The 27,158-nt window shown below is 41.9% G+C and overlaps 1 protein-coding gene across 2 annotated transcripts in view; it reads right to left on the bottom strand.

Moving 5' to 3' along the window:
• Positions 1–27,158, bottom strand: part of SLIT2 (slit guidance ligand 2) — a 376,411-nt gene continuing 349,253 nt past the window's right edge. For both annotated transcript variants that reach the window (XM_084857037.1, XM_084857038.1), the window contains 7 exons: positions 18,891–19,028; positions 18,558–18,798; positions 17,510–17,640; positions 9,060–9,214; positions 6,644–6,932; positions 3,016–3,227; positions 1–1,867 (listed from right to left, as the gene is read on the bottom strand). In XM_084857037.1, coding sequence (XP_084713163.1) covers positions 1,626–1,867; positions 3,016–3,227; positions 6,644–6,932; positions 9,060–9,214; positions 17,510–17,640; positions 18,558–18,798; positions 18,891–19,028 — 1,408 coding nt within the window. In that variant the 3' untranslated portion in view covers positions 1–1,625. The remainder of the gene's footprint in view (positions 1,868–3,015; positions 3,228–6,643; positions 6,933–9,059; positions 9,215–17,509; positions 17,641–18,557; positions 18,799–18,890; positions 19,029–27,158) is intronic.

Below are 27,158 nucleotides of genomic sequence, written 5' to 3' on the forward strand. Positions count from 1 at the left end.
GCTGTCACCGAAGTAAGTATCTGTTTAATTTACAAACATCAGTAAAGGTACTGATATCAGTCCAAATAAGACAAAGCAACACCGTGTTACACATGTACATCTAAATTTTCTTTTTTAAAAAATTGAAAAACCCCTTTTTACAGGGTACCCCGAGATTTACTGAAAAAAAGAACACAACCCACTATGAATAATTATTACCAATTCTATGTTGTGATTTAGCAGCAACATGTTAACAAAGGGAAACATTAGGGCAAGTAAAGCAGTTTTAATATTTGGGAAAAGTCACAGTTCTTGGTAATACAGCCTCTCTCTTTTTAATTTTAAAAGCAAGGAACTCCAAGGGAATATTAGTTTGTAAAGGTCTACTTTCTAGTGTCATTTTCTACACATTTCATTTTCTGTAAAGTAATGTATATTTAGGGAAATGATCACTTCTATACACTTGCCATCTACTGTAAAGACATTTTTTCCTCATACATTACAAGGACTTGAGAGATGTCACAATACTTTGCTACGATGAAAACTACAATCTGTTGTTGCTTCCAGCATCCTGTTCCATCAGTGACAGTAGATGATAGGTTGCTAAGGAAAACAAATTAACCCAGACCAAATCTATTTACCCCATGAGAACATGCTATGTTAGTCCTATTGCAAATATCCTGATTTTAAGTCTTTTTTTAAAACAACAACAGGAAATACAAAAATATCAGGACAAATATAAATTAATATATATTAAAGCATTGAAAAACAGTAAAAGGGGTGGCCTAAATGTTAAGTACAGTGTATTTTGATACAATAAATATTTCTCAATAAACTGAATACTGTATAGAGCTGTTCAGAACTCATAGAAACAAAACTCCATATTATACCTAATTTTCCCAACAATAATCTATTTTTATCATCCCTTTAACATTTATATTACAAAAAAATTAATACTGGAAGAGGGTAGATAAACGCTTGATTTCTTTTTTTTGCTAACATGCCAACATAAAAGAATACATCAGGAGATTTTAAGGGTATGGTGTATCCTCTTGTTTGTGAGGCAAGAGCCCTCCCGACTTGATTATGTACGTCATACAAAATGGATCACATATTTGTTAAACTTGCAAAAAATGGATTCTTTTCACCTGCCACTCTTCCTTCCACCCCTTACAAGAGTCTGATATGGTCTTGTCAAGAGAGTAAAACCCAACTCAAAACATATTGTTAAAGTAGTAAAAAAAAAAAAGCAAAAAAAGCCTGTTATTCTGATGGATTTTTTCGTCAATAAGATGGTAGGATTGAAAGTCACTTGAGCAGAGTGCCTGTTTATCTTCAGCATGTTACAAAGAATGGTTGATGTTAAAAGCAGTTAAGTTTCCCATCACTGTTGAAATGTTACCAGGTCTTTATTTTATTTTTTCCTTCAAAGCTCCTCTTGGCTACAAGAAGTCTCAGTTCAAGCACTTGATTTTTTTTGTTGCAGTTGAAGAAAAAAGTCTTTATTCTCATAATAAAAATAAGTCTGTTCTGTATTTTACAATATATTTCAAATATTTCCACTATGAAGCATTAATTAGTCCGAGACACGGTCAATAAGTATACAACATTTTTAAAAAACAACAAGCGGGGCAAATAGGACACGTTTAGGAGGGGCACTTTGTACAGCCACACTTCACCACCTTCTCAACCTCGTCCACAAACGAGGATCCATCAGTGCATTCAAAAGAATATTTCCGCCTCTTGCTCCTCAACGGCCCGCAGCACTGCCCATTTGAACACCCTCCTCTGCATTCTAGTCTCGATACCTTCTTGGTCGTCTGGCACGCGGCATAACCTTGCTGCTTTTGGAAGTAATCTCTGATTCGTTCCCCTCGACAAGAGATTTCTGTAACATGAAAAAAGAACATCCACCAAATGTGACACACCATGTAATGATATCAACCCTAAAATAGTGTCACTAACAGCATAAAATGCTTCTAAATATAGTTTCTGTTTTACGTTTCTTTTAACTTAGAAAAATAATGGTTTTGATTTACCGGATTAAAACTGGATTGCAGTTTCAGAATGGCTTATTTTCCATGAGGATTTATATCTAAATCATAAATACACTACTATTACAATGACAAGAAAATTGGAAATTTAAATCTTTTTCTTTATTACAAAAATACACAACATCTATTCTTAACAAGATAGCCAGCTGGTTTCTTTTACTGTTGGGAAGTGCTTGAGACGGCATGCAATTTCATTTATTAGACCTCGAGTTAAATATTATTCAATCTGTTATTTAATAGAAGCTACATTCCACTAACTTCATAAATTACTGAGGCATAAAATCAGTTTAAACAGGAGACATCTGGTTTAAAAGCTCAGCCCCCATATTCTATTTTAGTCACAGTGATACCAAATATAAAATAAATAAATAAATATCAGCTCAAGAAAGAAAGATATGGGGGCAGGGGGAGAAAAGACAGGAGAAGTGAAAGAGCCTTGATAGACAAGGAGGCAAAAGAACAAGACAGTGGAGAGAAAAAGTCATCCTGTTTTCATCCATCTCACCTGTATAATTCGCTGTGATAAATCAGTTGAAGATGAGAGGTCAAAAGTAGAGTTTGTGATAAAACTAGGAGCAGAATCATTGGATTTGGCTTCGCAGTTGCAGAAGACAGAGAAACAATAAATACAGAAAGATATAGCAGGTAAAAGGTGGCAGTTTAAATATAGCAAAAAGTCGCTTCTGAATAAAGAAAAAAAAAGTTTGCACAGCAAAATCTTTGTTGGAGAAAAAAATCTTCCATGTGTTAATGTTAAATTCAAGAACATTTTAAAAAATATTTTTTAAAATACTTAAAGCTTATTTCGTTTTTTAAAAATCATCAAGATAAACTCTGTATAGTTTTGTAGGGGGATAAAAGGGAATAAAATGTAAAAGATCCCAAACAAAAATGTACTATGCGTGTTCAAGACTGGATCTTTTAAATGTTTTGACATTTTTCCCTCTTACATGAAATGATGATTACCTGGTTGTTTATTTACCTTTATCGCAGCTGTCCCCAGTGTATCCGCTGCTGCATTCGCAATACGGTTTCCCAAGGCCTGAAAGCCTGCATTTACCATGTTTACATCTGATGGACTGGCAGGGGTTAAACAGTTCTTCATCTTCATCACAGAGGACTCCCCCATGTCCCTGCAGGCATTTACAACTGTATGAAAATGCATTGATTGGCAAGCAGGTACCATGCACACATCTACAGGGGGAGACAAGCCCAAGAGAATAAAAATAAATTATTCATCCAACCTAAGGCTAAGCGACATTAACTATAAATTATTTGGACTGTACTCAAAAAGGAAATTGCTTATAGTTTTTTCCTTTTCTTTTTAGATTGCACTTTTTCAGTAAGACATGTTGAAGCAGTTTGTATTAGACTAATTGGTATGCAAGGTTAGTGCAAGGATAAGGAAGCACATAGGCCATTATTTTGTTAGTGCTAGAATATTGCCACTGTAGATGTGTTATGGAAGACCTGAAAAGGGTATCACAGCTACCAAATTCTGCATTCCTCAAGCAACCAGGGCTCTTAGGTTTGTGTGTGTGCATGACACTGTGGGAGCAAGGAATGCAAAATCTGGCTGAAAATTACTCACATTGAAAGAGTTGTTAAAGTGTAACAAGGAAAAAAGAGACATAGCTTACCTGTAATTTTTACTCTTCCCCTGCCCCCACGGAACCTTTTATGGGAAAAAGATGTTCCACAGAAATTGCAATTCATTTATTTCCTTCTAGATGCAAGGGCAAGAAGAACTGCCCTACATTTTGGAAATCATTCATGACACTTGTGACATAGCCTAGTTGGTTCACCTCTCTTTTTAATGAATCTTTTCTAACTATGTTGTGACTTATTTCACAGTGGAAAAGGGCTTTGAATCAAAGTGATTCTGCTATGGACCCTAGACTAGATAAGGCACAAAATGTAATGATTACATTCTAATATGAAGGACAGGTATCTGCTGAGAAAGCTGTTTTGAACTTTGACCAAAAAGAATGTGAGATTTAAATTGAAGATCAAACTTTAAACCAGAAGGTAGAAAAAAGGAAGTCATTTATTTCCTTTATTTTCATGGAGCTAATTATTACCTCCACAAGGCAGATCCTTTATTTCTGAACATATAATTTTCATGTATATTGCATGCTGGCACTATATAGAATCTCAGACCCAAACTAGATGTGATGTCCTTGTATTTAACATGCATGCTTTAAAAAGTGCAAATAGGAGCTGGTGGGTAGAGATTATAATTATTGTGACTGCAGCAAGTAGGAATTGAAGCAGGTCCTTAGACACAGCCTGCTTTAGGTTACCCCCCCCCAACATCCCCCCCCCCCCCGGCATACACATATTTTTTCTACCAGAACAAATAGTGGCTTTTGGGTCTGGGAGCAATTTTCATTGGAGAAATGGCTGAATCCCCCTCTCCCTATGCTGTGGGGTCCCAATCTGGATTGCTACCGCCACCCATGGGGTATTTCCAAAAAGCCACTGGGAAAGCGTTTTAAAAAATGTAGATGCATTTGCACATCTCTGTTAGGCACAACAACAGATTTGCTGTACTTTGGCCCTAAGGGAGACTGAGAAATCTTAGACTTGGAAAGCAATTTTTTGACAGATTGCCAATGAGAAAATTGTTCTAGTCTGTTCTTTCAGTTCATATGGAGGGGTAAGTGCAGACACACAGTAACTGTCCCTGTTCATGATTCCTTTCATTGTTTTCCAAGGAGTTTCCATTACAGACACCATATCTGTAATGCAGCTCCCTAATTTTATATGCTGAACATAGTAGTTGGGGGGGGGGGAGCTTTTCAGGGTCATGTGTTCAACTTCAGTTGTAAAACACATGAAACATTTCCACACACCCCACCCTGCCACTCCATGCTTCGACATTCCTAATATGTTACAGCAAAAACAAAAAACAGAAAACAGCTTGCCAACCCTGATAAAAAAACAAACCAAAGCTCTGAGCATATGTAGTTTCACGCTTTAAACTCATTTAAATCATAGTACCACCATAAATACAGGAATAAAATTGATTTGCTTCTGCTGCCCTGATGCCAAACACACTTGGAAAGTAGCGCTACTGTTTGTAGCAAAGGGGCATATATTTTTAAATCTTTTTTTTTTTAAGATTAATTTAATTTTTAAAATTTAATGTAGCAAAGGTGCATATATATTTTAAAGTAATCAAATGAGCTTCTGTAACCACGTACATGCCCAGCCAGACACCCACTGACTATAAAACGTTTTCAAAAATAAATGAAAGATGTTGCGGCAACTAGCGTCAGCTCAGGTGGGCCCTGGCATGCCCATGCCAGCCCAGGTGCTGACAGCAGGCCTGTTTGCCACTGACCTCCTCAACTGCTGCTCTCTGGGTGGTGATTAGAGGGCCCCACAGGCTGCAGAGCCTGAGGCTTTAGCCCTGAGGCCCAGCCGTAGCTACACTACAGGCTGCTCTTGGCTTCACTGTGCAAGGGAAACATAGCAGGGAGGAACATCTCAGACAAATGTCTTCTCTTTTCTGCTTACTGCTTTATTTATTTTTAAATGGAGAGTTTCAAAAGTTGATATTATTATTTGTTAACCATCCCAAGCTAATACGGTTGCTGCGGACCCAGCAGCTGTTTGATATATTTCTCAAACTATTTTTGCAATCCTGAGCCACTTCATACTGCATGGATTCCACAGTTGTCCTGTGATGTTCCATCTACCCCCTCCTTTTCAGTTAAAAATATGTTTACGTTACTAAGCTATCAGGTAGCTATTACTAAGCTACCAATTTATCCCTATGGAAATGAACAGGAAAGTGAAACTACCAAACACCTAAGCTACCTGGAGTCCTTTTGATCCACAGCAACTTCTCAAACTAGGGTATAGAAAATAATTTAGCATTTTGCCAGTGTAACAAATTCATTTTTTTTTGTGGGTGTACCACTTCAAGAGCATAAGGGCAGATTTAAAAAAAATTTTTTTTCTTTACATCCCTTTGTGTGCAAACTCATTTTAAAGCATTAAAGGTGTCCAATTCGCCCCAAGAACAAACGTTATCCCAGGAGATTAATTCTGCTCTAGATTAGCTTTATCTTGATACAGGAGGTAACACTCTCATAGTGCAAGCTTGCAACATTGATTTCTTATTTATAATGTTCTAGTCAACAACAGCAACAACCACAGTATTAGGTTATTGGGGAATATTGGACCATTCCCATTATTTACTATGTGCCCAGTATTTCACCAAAGCATTTTTCAGTTTGTTTTGTTTTTTGTTCTGTTCTGAGCCAAGTTTAGGAGTGCACCTATGCATCTCTTACATTTTCTACTCTAGGGCTTCCTGATAACCCCGTAAGAAATTTAAGTTAACTTTGTGTGGCCGAATATGCCCCAACAACTTTTGTGTCAGACTGAATTTTTGGAATGTGATACCAATTAAACCTATTTTTAGGGTTAAACTGGAGTCATCTTGAAATCAATCATTAACTTTATTATCAGCTAGGACTTTAAGAGGTCCATTGGACCCCAACGGCATATTAATACTGTAAAAAGAAATGGTGTGAGAGTGAAAACCTGTAATAATGCTTATATGCAGCATTAGAAAATGGTGTTTAACAAGGACTTACTTATTTCCTAGACAAGGATCGTTGGCTTGCTGATCACAAAGTGACCCAGTCCATCCTCCATCACACTCGCAAGTAAAGCCTGACTGGCTAGTCACGTGGCAGGCTCCATGGACACACACCTTCTTATGGCAGGGTTCACAGCCTGGGAGAATTCCAGCTTGTAGTGGGACGTTCCTAAAATCCTGGAGTTCACTATTGATATACAAATTACGAATGCAGCCATGAAAGCTGGTGCCATTGTGACCTGGGGACTGGCGCAGTGCAGCAACATTGTTCTTCACAGGCATACCTAGAAAACAAGCCATCAATTCATTACTTGAAATGAGTTAGCATAACGGTATTCATTATTAACTCACATTTATATACCACTTTTTACAAAGGTGTCAAAGCAGTGAACATAAAATGCATTATCAGAATAGCATTAAGGCATAACAATAGAACACAATAATAAAAATGTCAATCAGCAGTAAAAACGCACACCGTGTGCTGCAGACCATAAGTGGTTGGGTCATGTCAGGGTGCAAACTGAGCCCATAGAGCCCCAGAGCAGTTCTGATTCTGAGGAGGAACAGCAATCCGTGGGAGAGGAGCTCGCTCATCTCTCACAAGCACAGCAGCTGGCAGAGATTCCTCCTGCCAGCATTCCTGGGAGAGATAGTGACCCTGGCAGTGAGAGAGCGCTGGAGGGGGGCTTGTTGGACGCTTGGCGCAGGCACAGGGAGCAACGACAGATGGAGGGTGCGGAAAGGAGGCGTAGCACTTGCTTGGCGTGCAAACAACGGTGGCGTCCCAAGGACCCAAGGGAAAGAGGGAGGATCTCTCCCTAGTCCATAAGTTCAGGGTCCTCCCGTGGTTCCCCTTCAAATGGGGACCAACTGCCTTACCTGGAGCTAGGGCTACTCTGCTATCTTTCCCCAGTGCTGTTCCTCGCTTTGGCACTAGCTATTAGTATTCTGAAAGAGTCATAAAGTAATAAAGGAATAAAGTCTCGGAAAGAATTCCTTGTCGTCTGTGTCCTGAGTTGGCTATTGGTGGGGACTGCAAGAGGCAGTGAGGGCGCTCCTGACAGGTCACACTTAAGGGAAAATCTGTGTGAAGAGATGGGTCTTAAGAACACATCTCAACATCAGAACTGTGGGGGCCTGTCTAGTGGCAGGTGGTAAAGCGTTCCAGAGGGTGGGCGCTGCAATACTAAATGCTCTGCAGCAAGTGCTCCTGAGGCGAACCTCGGGAGCATGTGGCACCCTCAGAAGTGCTCTCTCCGATGACTGCAGAGATCAGGCAGGGACATAAGGGGTGAGGTGATCCCTAAGGTAGTCTGGTTCCAAGCTGTCTACGGCATTCTGTATTAACAACAATGTCTTACACTTGGCCTGGTAGCTTACTGGAAGCCACTGCAGGGTTGTTGTTTTCTTAGCAAGGGTGTAATTTGCTGTTGGAAAGAGGCCCCAGTTAACAGTCTCGCCGCTGCATTCTGCACCAGCTGCAGCTTCTGGACCAAGTCCAAAAGTAGCTCCACGTAGAGTGCATTACAGTAACCCAATCTTGAGGACACCAATGCCTGAACCACCATGGCAAAGCTGAAGACCACTGTTGCCTATTTAAAATAGCCATTGTGGTGTAGTGGTTAGAGTGCTGGACTGGAACTTGAGAGATACAGGGTTTAGTTCCCACTTGGCCATGAAACTCACTGGATGACTTTGGGCCAGTCACTGGCTCTCACCCTAACCTACCTCAAAGGGTTGTTGTGAGAATAACATGGAGAGAAGGAGGACCATGTAAGCCACCTTGGGTTCCTTGCCAGAGGAAAAAAGGCAGCATATAAATGTAATAATAAATAATAATAAACAAACAAACTATAACTGTGATTAGCTATGGAACGTATCACAATTAGCAACGTTTTTTTAAATAGAATGAATAGTTTATTGCTGTCACAGATCAATAGAAGGTAATACAATAAAAGTGATAAAAGGTAATACAGGAAGGTGATACGTAATAAGATCACAAATAAAAACACAGGAGACGAAAGGTAGTTCTTCCTAATTTGTATTGAGACTAAAAAGAATTTAACTATGCTTTCAGTAATTATTAATAGTGTCATCCCTTAAAGAGAAAGATACCAGAGTTTCAGCAGGTCTTCTGGGTAAAGTTAAGGGAGAATCAACGTCTCTCTGTGCTTCCTATACAAATTGCAGTATAAAAGAACATAGCCAACAGACACTATTTCTCCAATTCCACAAAGTCATTCATTGAGGAGTTTCCAAGAGTACATTTAGGCAATGCACTCCTGCAAAACTACTAAAATAATACTGTTTTCACTTTCACCTGGAACAGTAGCTGAAATTTATGGTCATTTGCCTTTTCCCAGGATCCATATGCTATTCATATCTGCAGTAGAAATAACATGTTTTCTTACCTCCTACATAAAGTGGGGAGTCAAAATTCAAAGTGGATTGTTTAGATAAGTTGGTGATGATCTTGGGACTTCCTCCATCAATAGATAAAGACAGAATCTGATCCATGGTCAGTAACTCAACTATGTGGAAGTTCCCATCATTGATTGTCTCAACACTGAAACAAGAATAAGGGCTCTTTAAGTTCTTAAATATTTGAGATATTGTACAGAGGTGTGTTTGTGTGTGTGTGTGTGTGTGTGTGTTTTCTTCCTACACACATTATAAGTGTGGGGCCAGATTTCTCCAGGCATTTAGCATTCAAAATACTGCAAAATGTAGACCAAGACAATTTCCCAGGTATGCAAAGCCTTGTCAACTGCCTTCAATCTGTCTCCAAACTGTCAAATGTCATCAGTTGTGTGCTACTTTGTTTTTGTGTGGGTGCAGTGAACACATGTAGATTTTGAGCAAGACTCCCGTTCAGGTATCATGAGATGTGGCATCCCAAAGTACTTCAGTTTCCCAGTTGACTTCAACATAAATAAAGATGAGGAAGTCAACAAGTAATTAAAGTCACCAGACTACCTGTAGACATGAACCTTGGGCTCTTACTATTTAAAGGGATATACCAATACCAGATTGACTTCATATGAGACACATATTACAGTGCAGACATTTACCCAGAAACCTATAACATAGCCTCCTTGGTTTGTACCCTCCTGTGCCAAACATATATAGATCATGATCCCTTCTTTCCTGTGGGCTTGCAATTCCTGGAGACTGTATTTAATCTCAATGATGGCCTGGCTCAGCTGATAGTTTGGGCCAGTACAAATCTCCAGTACTTCCCCTGGTACACCTTGCCCTGTACCTCCCAATTGTCACAGGGGGACTAAAAGTACCAACAGAGAGGAATAAAGGAAAAATACCCCACAAATTCTGGAAAAAGATCAGGTGCAAACAAGTGTGTTTGAGCCTCATCTCTGGAGCCATTTGCACCAATGGAAGCTTCCCTCCTGGGATGAACAGCAACTTCGGAGGCAGGGGTAATTTTCATTGGGACTCTTAGCATAGGAGAATTAACCCCTTCCTGAAAACTGTGGTCCTTATCTTGGTTTCTCCCTCCCCCCACAGCTGCTTTTAAAATTTAAAAACTAGACATGTTAATTGCAATCACACGATGACTGTCACATCTAGTTTGGCTCTCAGATCTCTGTTGTCCTAATCTTGCCATTTATTTGGCTAGCCCAGGGTGGCTTGCATCTTTGCTTCTCTTTTGCCCAGGGGTGGGCAACTTGGGATGAGGGCTGCACACGGTGTTGGCCAGGGGCTATGTGCACACATGAAAGTACACACACACACAAATCACACATAAGTACATATACCATACATACCCCCCCCCCCAAATCCTACCACAGATTGCTGGGGGTGAGGAAAGCTTTAACCTGCATGTGGCCCACATGTTACCCACCCCTGATTTAACTTTTCTATCACACATTTGTAATGGCCTTTACTACTGCTTCCAATTTTACCAAATGTTCACCTATGGGGAATACATGAAAGCCCCATGTATGTAGAAGCTTCTGTTCTCCTCTATAGAAAGAAAAGGTCCATGCTTACAGAGCTATCCTAATGCTTGTGTGGATAATTCCTCTATTTATGGAAGAAAATGGGAAAGGCCCTGCAAAAGTGGAGTGCCATGCTCACAAGAAAGCTACTGAATGGTGACCTTTGCCTTTGGGAAGCAACCATCTCTCAGTGCCACCAGTACCTTAAAACGTTTGGAAGTTTTAAGAATGTTTGGTATCCAAATAACCCTGAACACAAATCCAAGCATACAGGGGTTTCCTTTTCCAGTTGCAGACCTCTGTGCTGTGCCAGAGGCTGCATGGAAGAGGCTGCATGAGGCTGCATGGTAGCATGGAAGCTGCAAAAAGAGAAGGGGCTCAGTGCTCACATGGAAGTTTTCCAGTTGGTCCTTTGGATCCCTGCCTTTCTATGGAAGACTGAAACAAGTAGGATAATATAGCTGAAGGAACTTTACATTCAGTTTTCAAAATTGACCAGAAGAAGAAAAAGACAGTCAAAAGATGGCTGCGATGGATTAAGGAAGCTGGAATACATAAAGACAAATAATGCAGAGCTTTGGTTGCTCATTGTTTCCCAGAAAATAGCTGGCAGAAGTAGACTAAAATATAAACACAAGAGCAATAATCCCAGAGTCTTTCCAGTTCCTCAAATACAAGGATCTAGTTTCAATCTCTTCTAGGTTTTGTAGAGAAAAAAATACATACATATATATATATATAAACACATGTGTGTGTATGTGTATATGTATAGATATAGATATTCCCTTTTGTCAGTTCTCTCGTTTACAGTAATCCTGTTTTTATTCAGTGTGATTAAATGCATGCATGTGGAAAATAATATATTGGTTGCACAAATTATGGTACTTTTTCAGAACTATAAACAAAGTATCATAAAGAGGAACAGTGCTTTCTTAAGAAAAGTGCTTTCTTAAAGGAATATTAAAAGTCTGCCTTTATTTGATAGAAAATGCTGAATTTTACAAGGATAATTTTTCTTTGGAATTTATACAGATCTACTGACATCTGGCCCCTTCATGGATCACTGCCTTGTTGTGGCGAAGGGGCTTGCGTAACTCAGTGAAGCCATAAGCTATGCCGTGCAGGGTCACCCAAGACGGACAGGTCATGGCAGAGAGTTCTGACAAAATGTGGTCCACTGGAGAAGGAAATGGCAACCCACTCCAGTATTCTTGCCAATAAAACCCCATGGAACGTATCACAAGGCTAAAAGAGATGACGCCGGAAGATGAGCCCCTCAGGTCGGAAGGTGTCCAATATACTACTGGGGAAGAGCAGACGGTATTTCCAAGTAGCGCCAGAAAGAGTGAAGCGGCTGGGCCAAAGCCAAAAGGACACTCAGCTGTGGATGTGTCTGGTGGTGAAAAGAAAATCTGATGCTGTAAAGAACAATATTGTTTAGGAACCTGGAATGTCAGATCAATGAATCAAGGTAAGCTGGAGGTGGTCAAACATGAGATGGCAAGATTGAACATCGACATCTCGGGAATCAGCGAACTAAAATGGACAGGCATGGGCGAATTTAATTCAGGTGACCATCATATCTACTACTGTGGGCAAGAATCCCTTAGAAGAAATGGAGTAGCACTCATAGTCAACAAAAGGGTGGGAAAAGCAGTACTGGGGTACAATCTTAAAAATGATAGAATGATCTCAGCACGAATCCAAGGCAAACCATTCAACATCACAGTAATTCAAGTCTATGCCCCAACCACTGAGGCCGAAGAAGCTGAGGTTGATCGGTTCTGTGAAGACCTACAACACCTTCTAGAACTAACACCAAAAAAAGATGTCCTCTTCATCATAGGGGATTGGAATGCTAAAGTAGGAAGTCAAGAAATCACCGGGATAACAGGCAGGCATGGCCTTGGTGTACAAAATGAAGCAGGACAAAAGCTAATAGAGTTTTGCCAAGAGAACATGCTGATCATAGCAAACACTCTTTTCCAACAGCACAAGAGACGACTCTACACATGGACATCACCAGATGGTCAATATCGAAATCAGATTGATTATGTCCTTTGCAGCCAAAGATGGAGAAGCTCTATACAGTCAGTCAAAACAAGACCTGGAGCTGACTGTGGCTCAGATCATGAGCTTCTTGTTGCAAAATTTCGGCTTAAATTGAAGAACGTCGGGAAAACCACTAAACCATTCAGGTACGACCTAAATCATATCCCTTATGAATATACAGTGGAGGTGAGGAATAGATTTCAGGGATTAGACCTGATAGACAGAGTGCCTGAGGAACTATGGACGGAGGTCCGTAACATTGTTCAGGAGGCAGCAACGAAATCCATCCCAAAGAAAAAGAAATGCAAGAAAGCCAATTGGCTGTCTGATGAGGCTTTACAAGTAGTGAGGAAAGAAGGGAAGCGAAAAGCAAGGGAGAAAGGGGAAGATATATCCAACTGAATGTAGAGTTCCAGAGAATAGCAAGGAGAGACAAGAAGGCCTTCTTAAATGAACAATGCAAAGAAATCGAGGAAAACAACAGAATGGGAAAGACTAGAGATCTCTTCAAGAAAATTGGAGATCTCAAGGGAACGTTTTGTGCAAAGACGGGCAAGATAAAGGACAAAGAAGGCAGGGACCTAACAGATGCAGATGAGGTTAAGAAGAGGTGGAAAGAATACACAGAAGAACTATACAGGAAAGATCTGAATGTCCCTGATAGCCATGATAGTGCGGTCACTGAACTTGAGCTGGACATCCTAGAGAGTGAAGTCAAGTGGGCCTTAGGAAGCATTAGTAACAACAAAGCTAGCGGAGATGACAGTCTTCCAGCTGAGCTATTTAAAATCCTAAAAGATGAAGCTGTTAAAGTGCTGCATTCAATATGCCAACAAATTTGGAACACTCAACAATGGCCGCAAGACTGGAAAAGGTCAGTTTACATTCCAGTTCCAAAGAAGGGCAACGCCAAAGAGTGTTCAGACTACCGCACAATTGCACTCATTTCACATGCCAGCAAGGTGATGCTCAAAATCCTACAAGCTAGGCTTCAGCAGTATGCGAACCGAGAACTACCGGAAGTACAAGCTGGGTTTCAAAGAGGCAGAGGAACTAGAGATCAAATCGCCAACGTTCGCTGCATCATGGAGAAAGCCAGAGAATTCCAGAAAAACGTGTATTTCTGCGTCATTGACTACGCTAAAGCCTTTGATTGTGTGGATCACAACAAACTGTGGCAAATTCTTAAAGTGATGGGAGTACCAGACCACCTTACCTGTCTCCTGAGAAACCTGTAGGAGGGTCAAGAAGCAACAGTAAGAACCAGACATGGAACAACCGAGCGGTTCAAAATTGGGAAAGGAGTACGACAAGGCTGCATATTGTCACCCTGCTTATTTAACTTATATGCAGAGTACATCATGAGAAATGCCGGGTTGGATGAATCAGAGGTTGGAATTAAGATTGCTGGGAGAATGATCAACCACCTCCGATATGCAGACGATACCACCCTAATGGCAGAAAGCGAAGAGGATCTCAAGAGCCTCTTGTTGAGGGTGAAAGAGGAGAGTGCAAAAGCTGGTTTGAAACTCAACATTAAAAAAACTCAGATCATGGCATCTGGCCCCATCACTTCCTGGCATATGGAAGGGGAAGAAATGGAAGCAGTGACAGATTTTACTTTCTTGGGCTCCAAGATCACCGCAGACGGTGACTGTAGCCATGAAATTAAAAGACGCTTGCTCCTTGGGAGGAAAGCTATGGCAAACCTAGACAGCATAGTAAGAAGCAGAGACATCACCTTGCCGACAAAGGTCCGTCTAATCAAAGCTATGGTTTTCCCAGGAGTAATGTATGCCTGTGAGAGCTGGACTATAAGGAAGGCTGAGCGCTGAAGAATCGATGCTTTCGAACTGTGTTGCTGGAGAAGACTCTTATGAGTCCCCTGGACTGCAAGGAGGTCAAATCAGTCCATCCTAAAGGAAATCAACCCTGAGTGCTCACTGGAAGGACAGATACTGAAGCTGAAATATTTTGGCCTCCTAATGCGAAGAGAAAACTCTCTGGAAAAGACCCTGATGCTGGGAAAGACTGAAGGCAAAAGGAGAAGGAGACGGCAGAGGATGAGATGGCTAGATAGCATCACTGTTGCAATGAATATGAACTTGAGCACACTCTGGGAGAGAGCGCAGGACAGGAAGGCCTGGCGTGCTATTTTATTTATTTATTTATTTATTTCATTTCTATACTGCCCAATAGCCGAAGCTCTGGTCCTATGGTCCATGGGGTCACGAAGAGTCGGACACGACTGAACGACTGAACAACAACTAACATCTGGGTCTGTTGATATTATTGCCTAGCAAAGTGTTGCATTATTTCCCAGAGAATGATTTTCTCTGTCTTTTCATTCCATTTTGCCATTTGAGGTAAATTATTTGAAAATCCCTTTTCAAATAAGCAGACAGCACCTTCTAAACTATCCATAACAGTAGCTGAAGAGCTCATCTCTAAGACAAATGTGTGATGGTGGAAAGATGGCTCCCTCTCCTCCCCCACAGGCCACATCTCCCCCCTCCCCAGCCCAGCAGCATGGGCAGATGTTGCATTTGAGTCCTTTATGATCCTCAGGAATTGTGGGGTGGGGAGAATAACTGAAGCATGTGAATAGATATGGAAAATGCCTCTTGTTTGATCAGTTCTCCTCATGCTGCAGTTTACCAGTCACTCTTTCTCTCCCTGCAAGAAGGAAGAGGACTGTGTTCCTGGCTTGGGCACCCCCATCTCTGTCCTGGTTCATGTTGTTGCAGCTCCCAATAAGTGGGGTAGGCAGGCAAAAGCCCCCCCCCCCCATTTAGCCTACTCATCTCATGGCACCAACCATCTTCATCTAGTGCTTAATCAAACTGTTTCTGCCATTGCCACAATGTGACAAAGGACTGTCCCGGCCAACTAACTCATGAACAAGAGAGACTTTGCTTAATGTAAATGATCAATTTACTTTCAGTTCATTCATTCATTCATTCATTCTCTCTCTCTCTCTAACACACACACACAAACACACACACAAACACACACACACACACACAGAGTATCTCTCTCACAAATATGTATGCATTCTCTTGAAACCATAATTTAAGCTGGCTAAGGGAAAAACCAAATTCAGAAGTATTTCCTTAAAACAGTAAGATATGGACATGCTGCTTAAGTTCTCAATCTGATTTCAGTATTTGGTGGCTTGAAAGAAGAGTCTAGACAACCAAGCAGCATTTCCTGTTTTGCTCTTGGTAATTTGGGAGCTGTCCAAGCATGGTTCACAGCTACGGGTGGCCTTTCACTGCTATTTGGACTCATTTTAACTTCATCTTTCAATTGCCCTCCAGGTCCTTTTTCTCCTTAAGGACAATGGTATGAGTCCAGGGTGCCCTTCTGCTCAGGGAAAGGCTGTTTTACATCTAGAGCATTGTGTGAGAAATATGAAACTAAATCCAAATATTTTATTCTGCTTCCATGAGAACGACTATAGAGCCTGCCTATTTTAGCACTATGTAGAGGTAGATGGATAAGGCAACTCACCCATGGCTTGCCTTGGATTAATTCAGAAATAAGACAAGCCATTTCCCAAAAAGATTTGGAAAAGGCTTGGCTCATTTCAAACTGGCAAAGGCTAATGGCTGCCATTTGCAGCTTGAGTGCAGCAGACTCAGGCTGCAAGAGGCAACTAGGGCCAGTGAGGGTGGGGGAAGACTGGGAAAGCTGGAAAGGAGACAGATATAGTGGCAGGCAGGTGGGGTGGGAGAAAGACATGGCAGTGGGCAGGTAGGTGGGGGGAGGTAGGAGGGAGACTGATGTGGTGGCAATGCGAGGTGCACGGTGGTAGCAACGGCAGGCGGTGGGTGTGTGCTCTTCTGCCTCAGGTGGTGGCAGATTGTGCGCCAATGCTGAAGGCAACCATCCTCAAGGCTCACCAGGGACTCCACCAAGACTTCCTGTGTGGTGCTAGGCTGCCTGCCTTTTGTTTTTAATCCAAGCTGGAGAAGAATTCAGAAGAATTCAGAAGAATTTGTAAAGCTCACATTTCCACTGAGGCTGGCTTTTATGAGTCTCTGAATTTCACCTCTAAGCCTGGCTTCGGAGAACTTTGCTTGCATTTGTAGCCTGAACTGCTGCGCAACTATGTGTGCGGAAATGGACTTATGGTTATTTCCCCACTGCTCATGGGTTTGTTTGATCCAGCCCAGGGATTCTGAGGCCATAGGTACTATGTTCTGGGAGACACTGAACTTGTTCTCACAGTGGTTTCTGAGTGCTGCTGCTTGTAGCATCTGGTTTATGCTTAAACAGAAAGGTGTTTTGAGCAGGTAATTGCCTCCCTCACATTGGAGCTGAAACAGCCCTTCATGTTATGCCTCATAGAACTTGGTCCAGTACTAGTAGTGCCTGACTAGATATGAGGATATTTATTGCAAGGTCCTAAACATAGGCCAAGGGGCCAAAACAGTCCCGCCCGTAGTCCATACCCAGCCCTCTGGCATTCCCCAGAAGGCCACGTCGCCTTTCCCAAGCCACACTCCTCTTTGCCCCAATCATGGATGGTCTGGTGGCTTCCTGGCTTTTGTGCAGTTTTTCCCTATTCTAAAAGGCTGAAGAGCCCCTCCTGAGGCTGAGTTACTGGCATTGAATCTGGCCCTCAGGCTGAAAGAAGTTCCCACCCGTCCATAACGTTTCCTACAATGGGCAGGTTTCACTGGAAAGTACAGTGTCTGTATTTCATTCTCACAAAGTTTAAAGGTGTTTTTTGAATATCATATTCTCAGAAAAGATATATGCTGCCAGTACCTATTTAGGGGGAAAATCAGGCACCTCAAATAATAGATTGCCTTAAAAATATGGTTTATCATTTATAGGCTCACCTGTAAATGGCAGATGCTGGATATGATCCTGAATCATAACTGACTCTCACTCTTCCACGATACAATTCTACTGCTATATGATCTCTGTCACCTCTATACAGCAGGATTCCACTGTCTTCATCTGTGGCAATCTTGTCACAAACCAGATTTTTTTGTTAGAAGACGATGAAATTAAGTGAAGAGGTTTCGTTTTAAAGCAAGCTATTCACTACAGCCAACCACTGGCATTATTTCTTTTCTTTAAAACAATCTATTGTGTTGCCCAAGTCATAAAAATTCTTCTCACTATGTGATCAGTTGTTATATGAATTGCAGTTTTACGTGACAATTTCTCTAAATATTAGACAGCCATAGCCCTACTTCAGTGTGGTGTCAACCATGAGTGCAGCTGTGCCAGAGCCATCACACAGAGGCAAACCTTGGGTTTGCCACAAAGCGTACACTCAGTCATGGCTTCCTGAAAAGCATAACTCTTCCTCACACCCACTGCTTTTCTCCTGAACTTTCCTACTCAGCCAATTATCCCCATTTGTTGTGGCAAAGACATATTTAGGAAATCCAGCAGGGAAAAACCAGTTAGGGAGAGGGAACTGCAGGAGAAAAGCAGCAGTTGAGGAAAGGGTTAGAGCGCTCCCCCTTGCCTCTTCTTCCCTGCAACTGTTCCTCCCATCAACCATCACCTTCATTGCTTTTCAGTGGGACAGTGATCTGGGTCCCTTGACCCATGTTTGGGTCAAACATATAGTTTGGCCCTAAGCATTGTTCATGGTAGGTGATATTGAACGTATACCCTAAATCAGGGGTAGGCAACATTTTGGACAACAGTTCCCATAATCCCAGACCACTGGCCATGCTGACTAGGATTGGCAGGAGTTGAATTACAGTCCAAAATATTGGGAGGGCACCAGATTGTCTACCCCTCTCCTAAATGATGTTAGAACCATGATTAGGCTCAGTTAAAAAACAATAGTGGTATACATGAGTGATTCACACTAACTAGGTATTTTGTGATTAGCTTATTATAAAACATTAACATAAAATGCCTTACCTGGAGAGTGATATTTGTCTGAGGGTGAATCTTTGCTGAAGGAATTTGCAAGTAGGATTCTTTGTTCACAAAGTTTATGCTGACCAGCTTTTCACATTTATCACCCTGGTAACCTGACAAGCACTGACAGGTTGGCTCATTGGCCTTGATGATGCACTGAGCTCCATTTTGACACTCATAGTTATCACACGGGCTGGTGCGAGGCAAGACCATTGGTGGAGAAAACTCACAGAAAAGTCCACTAGATGCAAAGGAAGGCACACTTATGTCAAACATGTTCCCCCACCCATGAGATAACAGATACTTTGTCGTGTCCTTCTAAATTGCTCTCACCTGTACCCTTCAGGGCATCTGCATGTGTAACCATTCACTGCATCGGTACACTGTGCTCCATTTTTACACTTGTTGTCTTGGCAGTCATCATAGTCAATATCACAGTGTTCTCCTATGTAGCCAGGTGTGCAATTGCATCTATAGAATGGAAAAGTAGAGAGTAAATGCAATTCTTAAAAGACAGAGAAAAGATGACTGTGGTGTTACTGGAAATGACTACAAAATGTAGCAGTGGTTAGAAAAAAAAATGTTTTGAGATTTCAAGATGCATTGTACTGCACTTTAAATAAAATACTTTAGAGCTTAGTGTTGAAAGCTAGTATTATTGATTGAAGACCTTGCTTTGCATGAAACACCACAATTTAATATTTCTAGGCTTTGCCTTGTTTGCTGCTCTGTCTGATTATATGATATCCTATCAAATATTCAGACTGTACATCTGGAGGGCTCCCATGAATCATGTTGACACCTCTCCTTGCAACTGGAGTACACACATACTTTTTCAAAATTAGCAAATATATGAGCCTCAGTTGGAGAGATCTAGACAAATATTCTAAGATTTTTGTTTTGGGGTTATATATTTTTACTTGAAAGTAGTGACTGTGTTCTGTTACCTATGAAGTTTTAACTCCACATTTCTTTAGCATAAATGTCAAGATTATTTTACCAAAGTTGTCAGATCCTCAGAAAAAGTTCAGGGAGAAAAACTGCTGAAAAATATTTTCTCCATCTAGAAACAGAGCAATGGGGCCAGTCTGGACACTGGACTACTGGGGCCGCGTTACACAGGAGCTTCAGACATGCTGACTTTCTCATATGTGTACTGTGGATTTAATTGGCATTATCCTAACACCTTGACTCAAGAATCCATTTTGTTCCAGAAGGCACAGCCTGAAAGCTACCAGGAATGCTGTGAAGGCTCTGGAACCACCACAGAGGCACAAGAGACACAGAATGTGTCGTCCTTGATTAAAGACTATTCCCTGCAACCAGGGAAAACATGCAAATGCCTGCCTGATTGCCATGCCACCACCCAGCCAACTAATCCATGTGGGTACTTTTGAACTGGCCAATGAAAAGCCCTGGTGGGAAAAATGATCCAGTCCTGAAGCGTTCTGGTAAGTTGCCAGAACCAAACCATTGTCCTTTGGGTTTAACCCATCCTGGTTACAGCCTCTAAGCCATCAGGCTCTTTCTTTTGAACCTTAGCACTGCCTTGGAGTTCAGGCAGTAAGTGTTCATTCTTTCTACTTTGGTATTACTCATGCTGGTGTGTTCCCACCTTGAGAATAACCTAGGTTCTGACTAATTTTAATATCATTCCTTGTGACTCTTTCCTGGCACAATTTTCTGCTCTACTCTGGTGCCTATTCCACATTTCCAGGGCCAGAGTCCCCTACTTTCCTGCGTTGTTTCCCCCAGATAGATGAACAGTTCTCCCTGCTGAACAGTTCTCACCATTAGAAAGTTTCTCCTAATGTTTAGCTGAAATCTGCTTCCCTACAGTTTCCACCTACTGGTTCTAGTCCTACCCTTGGCAGCAACAGAAAGCAAGGCCGCTCGATCTTCTGCATGACAGCCTTTCAGATATTTGAAGATCACTATTATGTTTCCCCTTAATGTCTTCTCTTCTCCAGGCTAAATATAAGCAGCTTTTCCTCAAAGGACTTGGTTTCCAGATGCCATACCATCTTGGTCATTCTTCTCTGAACGTGCTCTAGTTTGTTAGTGCCCTTCTTAAATGTGGTGTGCCCCCCCCCCATTTTATCCCACAAAGCTACTAAGGCCTGTGGCAAAGAGTTTAGTAATTTCAAAGTGGAATTAGATATGCATATAAAATTATCTTGAAGAAAGCTGAATTATGGAACTCACTGCTAGCAGGATAAATAGCTGCAGCATTTGTTATACTTCTATAAATATATACACTATTTAGGCTGTTACTAGACTGCAAGGGTGGGGAACCAAACTGTGGGCCTTTTAAAAAGTATAACTTAAAAGTTAACATGTGCTGAAATCTGGCTTTCCCAGAGTTTTTCTTGATACTGCCCCTCTATAAGACTGTATATGGAACAATATTTCTTTATTGATACTCTAGAACTTCTTGCTTGAGTACCTTCCAATTAGGGATGTACAAAACACTTACCTGGTTTCATCCAGGGACATCTGTGGTGAGGAGGAGGCGCTCCGCCCCTCCCCCCAAAATTCTCCCTGGCCAGCTCCGCTCCGAGGCAACTCAGCGGAGCCACCAGCCGGGGCCGCCCGCAGCTGGACATCCGGCTGCTGGGCTGCGCAGGGACACAAATGGCGGCCGCCATAGCCGCCACCATTTGCGTCCCTGTCTTTTGCCATGATAGGCTATGTATATATTTACGTAGCCTATCATGGCAAAAAAAAAAAAAAAGGGAACGCAAATGGCAGTGGCTATGGCGGCTGCCATTTGCGTTCTTGTTTTTCGCCATGATAGGCTACGTAAATATTTATGTAGCCTATCACAGCCTCCGCAGGGACGCAAATGGCGTAGCGGCTGCCATTTGCGCCCTGTCTTTTGCCGTGATGTTGTTGTTGTTTATTCAGTCAGTCGCTTCCGACTCTTCGTGACTTCATGGACCAGCCCACGCCAGAGCTTCCTGTTGGCCATCACCACCTCCAGCTCCCCCAAGGTCGAGTTCATCACCTCCAGAATATCATCCATCCATCTTGCCCTTCGTCGGCCCCTCTTCCTTTTGCCTTCCACTTTCCCTAGCATCAGCATCTTCTCCAGGGTATCCTGTCATCTCATTATGTGGCCAAAGTACTTCAGTTTTGCCTTTCATATCCTTCCCTCAAGTGAACAGTCTGGCTTTATTTCCTGGAGTATGGGCTGGTTTGATCTTCTTGCAGTCCAAGGCACTCTCAGAATTTTCCTCCAGCACCACAGTTCAAAAGCATCTATCTTCCTTCGCTCAGCCTCCTTTATGGTCCAGCTCTCGCAGCCTTAGGTTACTACGGGGAATACCATTGCTTTTACTCTGCGGACCTTTGTTGTCAGTGTGATGTCTCTGCTCTTCACTATTTTATCAAGATTTGTCATTGCTGTCCTCCCAAGAAGTAAACGTCTTCTGTTTTCCTGGCTGCAGTCAGCATCTGCAGTAATCTTTGCACCTAGAAAGACAAAGTCTGTCACTGCCTCCACGTTTTCTCCCTCTGTTTGCCAGTGATCAATCAAACTGGTTGCCATAATCTTGGTTTTTTTGAGGTTTAACTGCAAGCCAGCTTTTCCACTTTCTTCTTTCACCTTCGTCATGGGGTTCCTCAGCTCCTCCTCGCTTTCAGCCATCAAAATGGTATCATCTGCATATCTGAGATTGTTGATGTTTCTTCCAGCGACTTTAACTCCAGCCTTGGCTTCATCCAGCCCAGCACGTCGCATGATGTGTTCTGCGTACAGGTTGAATAGGTAGGGTGAGAATATACAGCCCTGCTGTACTCCTTTCCCAATCTTAAACCAGTCCGTTGTTCCGTTGTCTGTTCTTACCGTTGCTACTTGGTCGTTATACAGATTCCTCAGGAGGCAGACAAGATGACTTGGTAATCCCATACCACCAAGAACTTGCCTCAATTTGTGATGATCCACACAGTCAAAGGCTTTAGAATAGTCAATAAAACAGAAATAGATGTTTTCCTGAAACTCCCTGGCTTTCTCCATTATCCAGCGGATATTGGCAATTTGGTCTCTAGTTCCTCTGCCTTTTCAAAACCCAGCTTGTACATCTGGCAATTCTCGTTCCATGAACTGCTGGAGTCTACCTTGCAAGATCTTGAGCATTACCCTACTGCCATGTGAAATAAGTGCCACTGTTTGATAGTTTGAACATTCTTTGGTGCTTCCCTTTTTTGGTATGGGGATATAAGTTGATTTCTTCCAATCTGTTGGCCATTCTTGTGTTTTCCAAATTTGCTGGCATATGGCGTGCATCACCTTGACAGCATCATCTTGCAAGATTTTAAACAGTTCAGCTGGGATACCGTCATCTCCTGCTGCCTTGTTATTAGCAGTGCTTCTTAAGGCCCATTCAACCTCACTCTTCAGGATGTCTGGCTCTAGCTCACTGACCACACTGTCAAATCTATCCCCAATATTATTATCCTTCCTATACAGATCTTCCATATATTCTTGCCACCTTTTCTTGATCTCTTCTGCTTCTGTTAGGTCCTTGCCATCTTTGTTTTTGATCATACCCATTTTTGCCTGGAATTTACCTCTGATGTTTCTAATTTTCTAGAAGAGGTCTCGTGTCCTTCCTATTCTATTATCTTCTTCCACTTCCATGCATTGCTTGTTTAAAAATAATTCCTTATCTCTTCTGGCTAACCTCTGGAATTTTGCATTTAATTGGGCATATCTCCCCCTATCACTGTTGCCTGTTGCTTTCCTTCTTTCTTGGGCTGCTTCCAGTGTCTCAGCAGACAGCCATCTTGCCTTCTTGGTTTTCTTTTTCTTTGGGATTTTTTTGTTGCCGCCTCCTGAACAATGTTGCGAACTTCTGTCCATAGTTCTTCCGGGACCCTGTCTACTAAATCTAGTCCCTTAAATCTATTCTTCACCCCCACTGCATATTCATGAGGAATATTAGTGAGCTCATATCTAACTGATCTGTGGGTCTTCCCTATTCTCTTTAGTCTGATTCTAAATTGTGCAATAAGAAGTTCATGATCTGAACTACAATCAGCTCCAGGTCTTGTTTTTACCAACTGCATAGATGTCTGCCACCTTTGGCTACAAAGGATGTAGTCAATCTGATTTTGGTGTCGACCGTCTGGTGAAGTCCATGTATAAAGTTGTCTCTTAGGTTGTTGGAAGAGAGTGTTTGTTATGCACAGTGAGTTGTCTTGGCAAAATTCTATCAGCCTATGTCCTGCTTCATTTTGTTCTCCCAGACCATGCTTGCCTGTAATTCCAGGTGTCGTTTGACTACCCACATTAGCATTCCTGTAATGAAAATAACATCTTTTTTTGGCGTACTATCCAGTAGGTGCTGCAAACCCTCATAGAACTGATCTACTTCTGCTTCTTCAGCATCTGTGGTTGGGGCATAAATTTGGATCACTGTGATGTTAAATGGCTTACCCTGAATTTGAATTGAGATCATTCTGTCATTTTTTGGATTGTATCCAAGCACAGCTTTAGCCACTTTATTATTAATTATGAAGGCTATTCCATTTCTTCTGTGGTCCTCTTGTCCACAGTAGTAGATCTGGTTGTCATTTGATGTGAAGTGGCCCATTCCAGTCCATTTCAGTTCACTGACACCCAAAATGTCTATATTTAATCTTGACATCTCCCCAATAACCACATCCAATTTGCCCTGGCTCATAGATCTTACTTTCCAGGTTCCTATGGTGTGTTGATCTTTACAACATCGGATTTGTCGTTCACCACCAGCACCATCGGCTGCTAGCCGTCCTTTCGGCTTTGAGCTAGTTGAGTCATCACATCTGGGGCTAGTTGAACTTATCCTCTGTTCCTCCCCAGTAGCATTTTGACCATGTTCTGACCCGGGAGTCCCATCTTCTGATGGTATACTGACATATATCTGGTTGTACTGATCCATTGAGTTTCCACGGCAAGAATACTGGGGTGGGTTGCCGTTTCCTTCCCCAGGGATCATATTTATTCTGACCTCTCTGCCATGACCTTCCCGTCTTGGGTGTTCCTTCACAGTTTAGCTCATGACGTCATTGAGGTGCTCAAGCTCCAGCACCACAACAAGGTAACAATCTCCTTTGCTGAAGTTTGCTGTGATAGGCTACGTAGATATTTATGTAACCTATCACGGCGAAAAAACAGGAAAGCAAATGGCGGCGGCTACGGCGGCCGCCATTTGCGTTCACTTTTTGCCGTGATAGGCTACGTAAATATTTACGTAGCCTATCACGGCCTCTGCAGGGATGCAAATGGCATCCCTGCATTAGCCGTGATAGACTAATTAAGTATTTACGTAGCCTATCACGGCAATAATGAAGAAGTGAATGACGGCTGCAGACGCGGCCGCCATTCGCAAAGCAGTGCGAATGGCACCAGGTAGGGGCTCTGTTTCGCGTGCCTTTCGCGGGGTGGTGTGACGGGGGGCTTCATTCTGTCATGGATTTCGGGGGGCTGAATGCACTGGCATTGGGCCTCACTGGGATCCATGGAGGAATTCTCCAACATCCAATGATGTTCTCATAAGAACATACTTCCAATGATGGTCTCATAAGAACTAACTGTTCCAGAGTTCCTTAATTCATGCTGGCATGTTCTGTACACTTGCAGGGAGCAATTTCTGCTGCTAAATGTACAGGCTCCAGAAGGTCCTAAAGAAGCTATCCTTAGTTTAGGAGAGATTTATATCACTGTGATTTTGTGTTAAAAACTCTTCCAGAATTCTGTATATTTATGGAGTAGTGGTAAATTCTCTGAAATAATAATAATCAGCTCATATTAAAATACATGCATCACAATATTTCTCTGTTGGAATTAATGTGTGTTTTAAAAATTATGTTAAAGTGCCTCTGTGTGAATTCTTACTCTTCTAAATGATGTGTGAGGGCCAAAACAGACATTACTTTAAAGACATACCTAGCATCTATAGCATGTTTTCATTTTTACTCTAGAGTAGGGGCAAGGGGGCTGCTTTGTATTAGGACTCTAGTGTGGGGAAAGATGGCTATAAACCCCACCCCACACACTCACTATGGGCCCAATCTGGATTGGGAAGGCCAGGCCTGCAATTTCTATTGCAAAATATTGATCCATAACAAAGGGATCACTACTTTGCAATAGAAAGTCAGTCTCTCTTTCACTCTCCCCCTCTCTCTGGTATTTTGTTCATTTTGCGCTGTGGGGAAATAAGTACTTTATGTATAAGTACTTTATGGGATTTTTATTTCAGGATTACAAAACTAATCCAAACGCTGTGTGGCAGAGGTAGAGGAGGAGTAAGGAGCAGGATGTTTACATGTGCCTCTTCTGCACTGAACAGGATGTTGATGATCTTCAGGGTCTCTTCCAACCCTATCACTCTGTGTGGATGGTTTTGGTTTCTAGATGGGTACTTGTAACATGGAATGGTAGCGTCAGCTGCATAGAGTCCATATGTCTACTCCAGTTGAGGCTGGTGGCCCCCATTTCAGTGGGGCTGTGAATCCATTCTAGGTTTCAGTCAGAACCACCCAGAACCCTAAAGGAGCTATCCAATGTTCTGACTGAAATCCAGAGTGGATTTACAGCACCACTGAGATCAGAGTCTCCACTGGTCTATTCCACTGAGCTGACAAACCTAGGACTTGCGTTTGCCACTCTGCCGCTGACAGCCATCCAACTCCAAGGCAGTGAGTGCAGCTGGAACTAGCCATAGCATAGCATAGCATCCATATTGCCTAAATAACACATCTGTTAAGGGCATCGCCCTTAATCGTTGTAATTTCGCAGCATTTGGGAGTTTGAGTGAACATGGAAACCCCTTAATACAACCTATTAAACCGAAACTGAATTAAATAACCTTTTCCCAATCTTTACTTCTTCTTCAGATCTTCAGGCCCTGTTCTCTTTATGGAGACTCAATCACACCTCTAGGACTAGTAAGTCCCCTAATTTTGCATCTGCCTCAGGAAGTAGGGGGGACGGATGTCTTGTAGAGATTAACAGTGGAGTCCTCTAAGTGTTCCACCAATACAAGTTCACTGAAGTGCATGCAGGATGGAAAAGGGAAGGGTTCTAAGCACTGGGATGTAAATGTTATTTTCATCACGACTCTTGCCAAATCAGTTTCCCTTGAAGTTAATTAACAAAAATTATTCATTTAATGCTTTATACATTAAAGTTCAAAAAGTACTTTGTTTAGTTTACCTGATCAAAAATAACTGAAATTATGATAAAGCCACACTTTCACAAAGTGGCTGCTCTGAGGTTATATATACCTTTTATTTTTTGTCTGTCTGTCTGTCTGTCTGTCTGTCTACTTCCATCCCAGATTTCCTATATTTTCCATCATTTTCAGCAGCTTCTAGTTATACTTCCATTGCTTTAAACTTGTATACATGCATAAAACGCCACCTAAACTTAAAGCTGTATTGATCTGGGGACCTGATTCTGTTGGAATTAGATTCTTTTAATTACCAAGATGAAACAAAGCCACATGTGTAAAAGGATGACAGATTATTGAGAGAAAATAGATGCAAAATAGATGTACAAAGAGAGCTCACACCTCTAATCAGCCAATGGAGCTGTCACAGGTGATATGTCTATCT

Source organism: Heloderma suspectum, chromosome 5 (assembly GCF_057233095.1).
Source record: "Heloderma suspectum isolate Gila_16-S chromosome 5, 16-S_ref, whole genome shotgun sequence".
NCBI classification, from domain to species: domain Eukaryota; kingdom Metazoa; phylum Chordata; class Lepidosauria; order Squamata; family Helodermatidae; genus Heloderma; species Heloderma suspectum.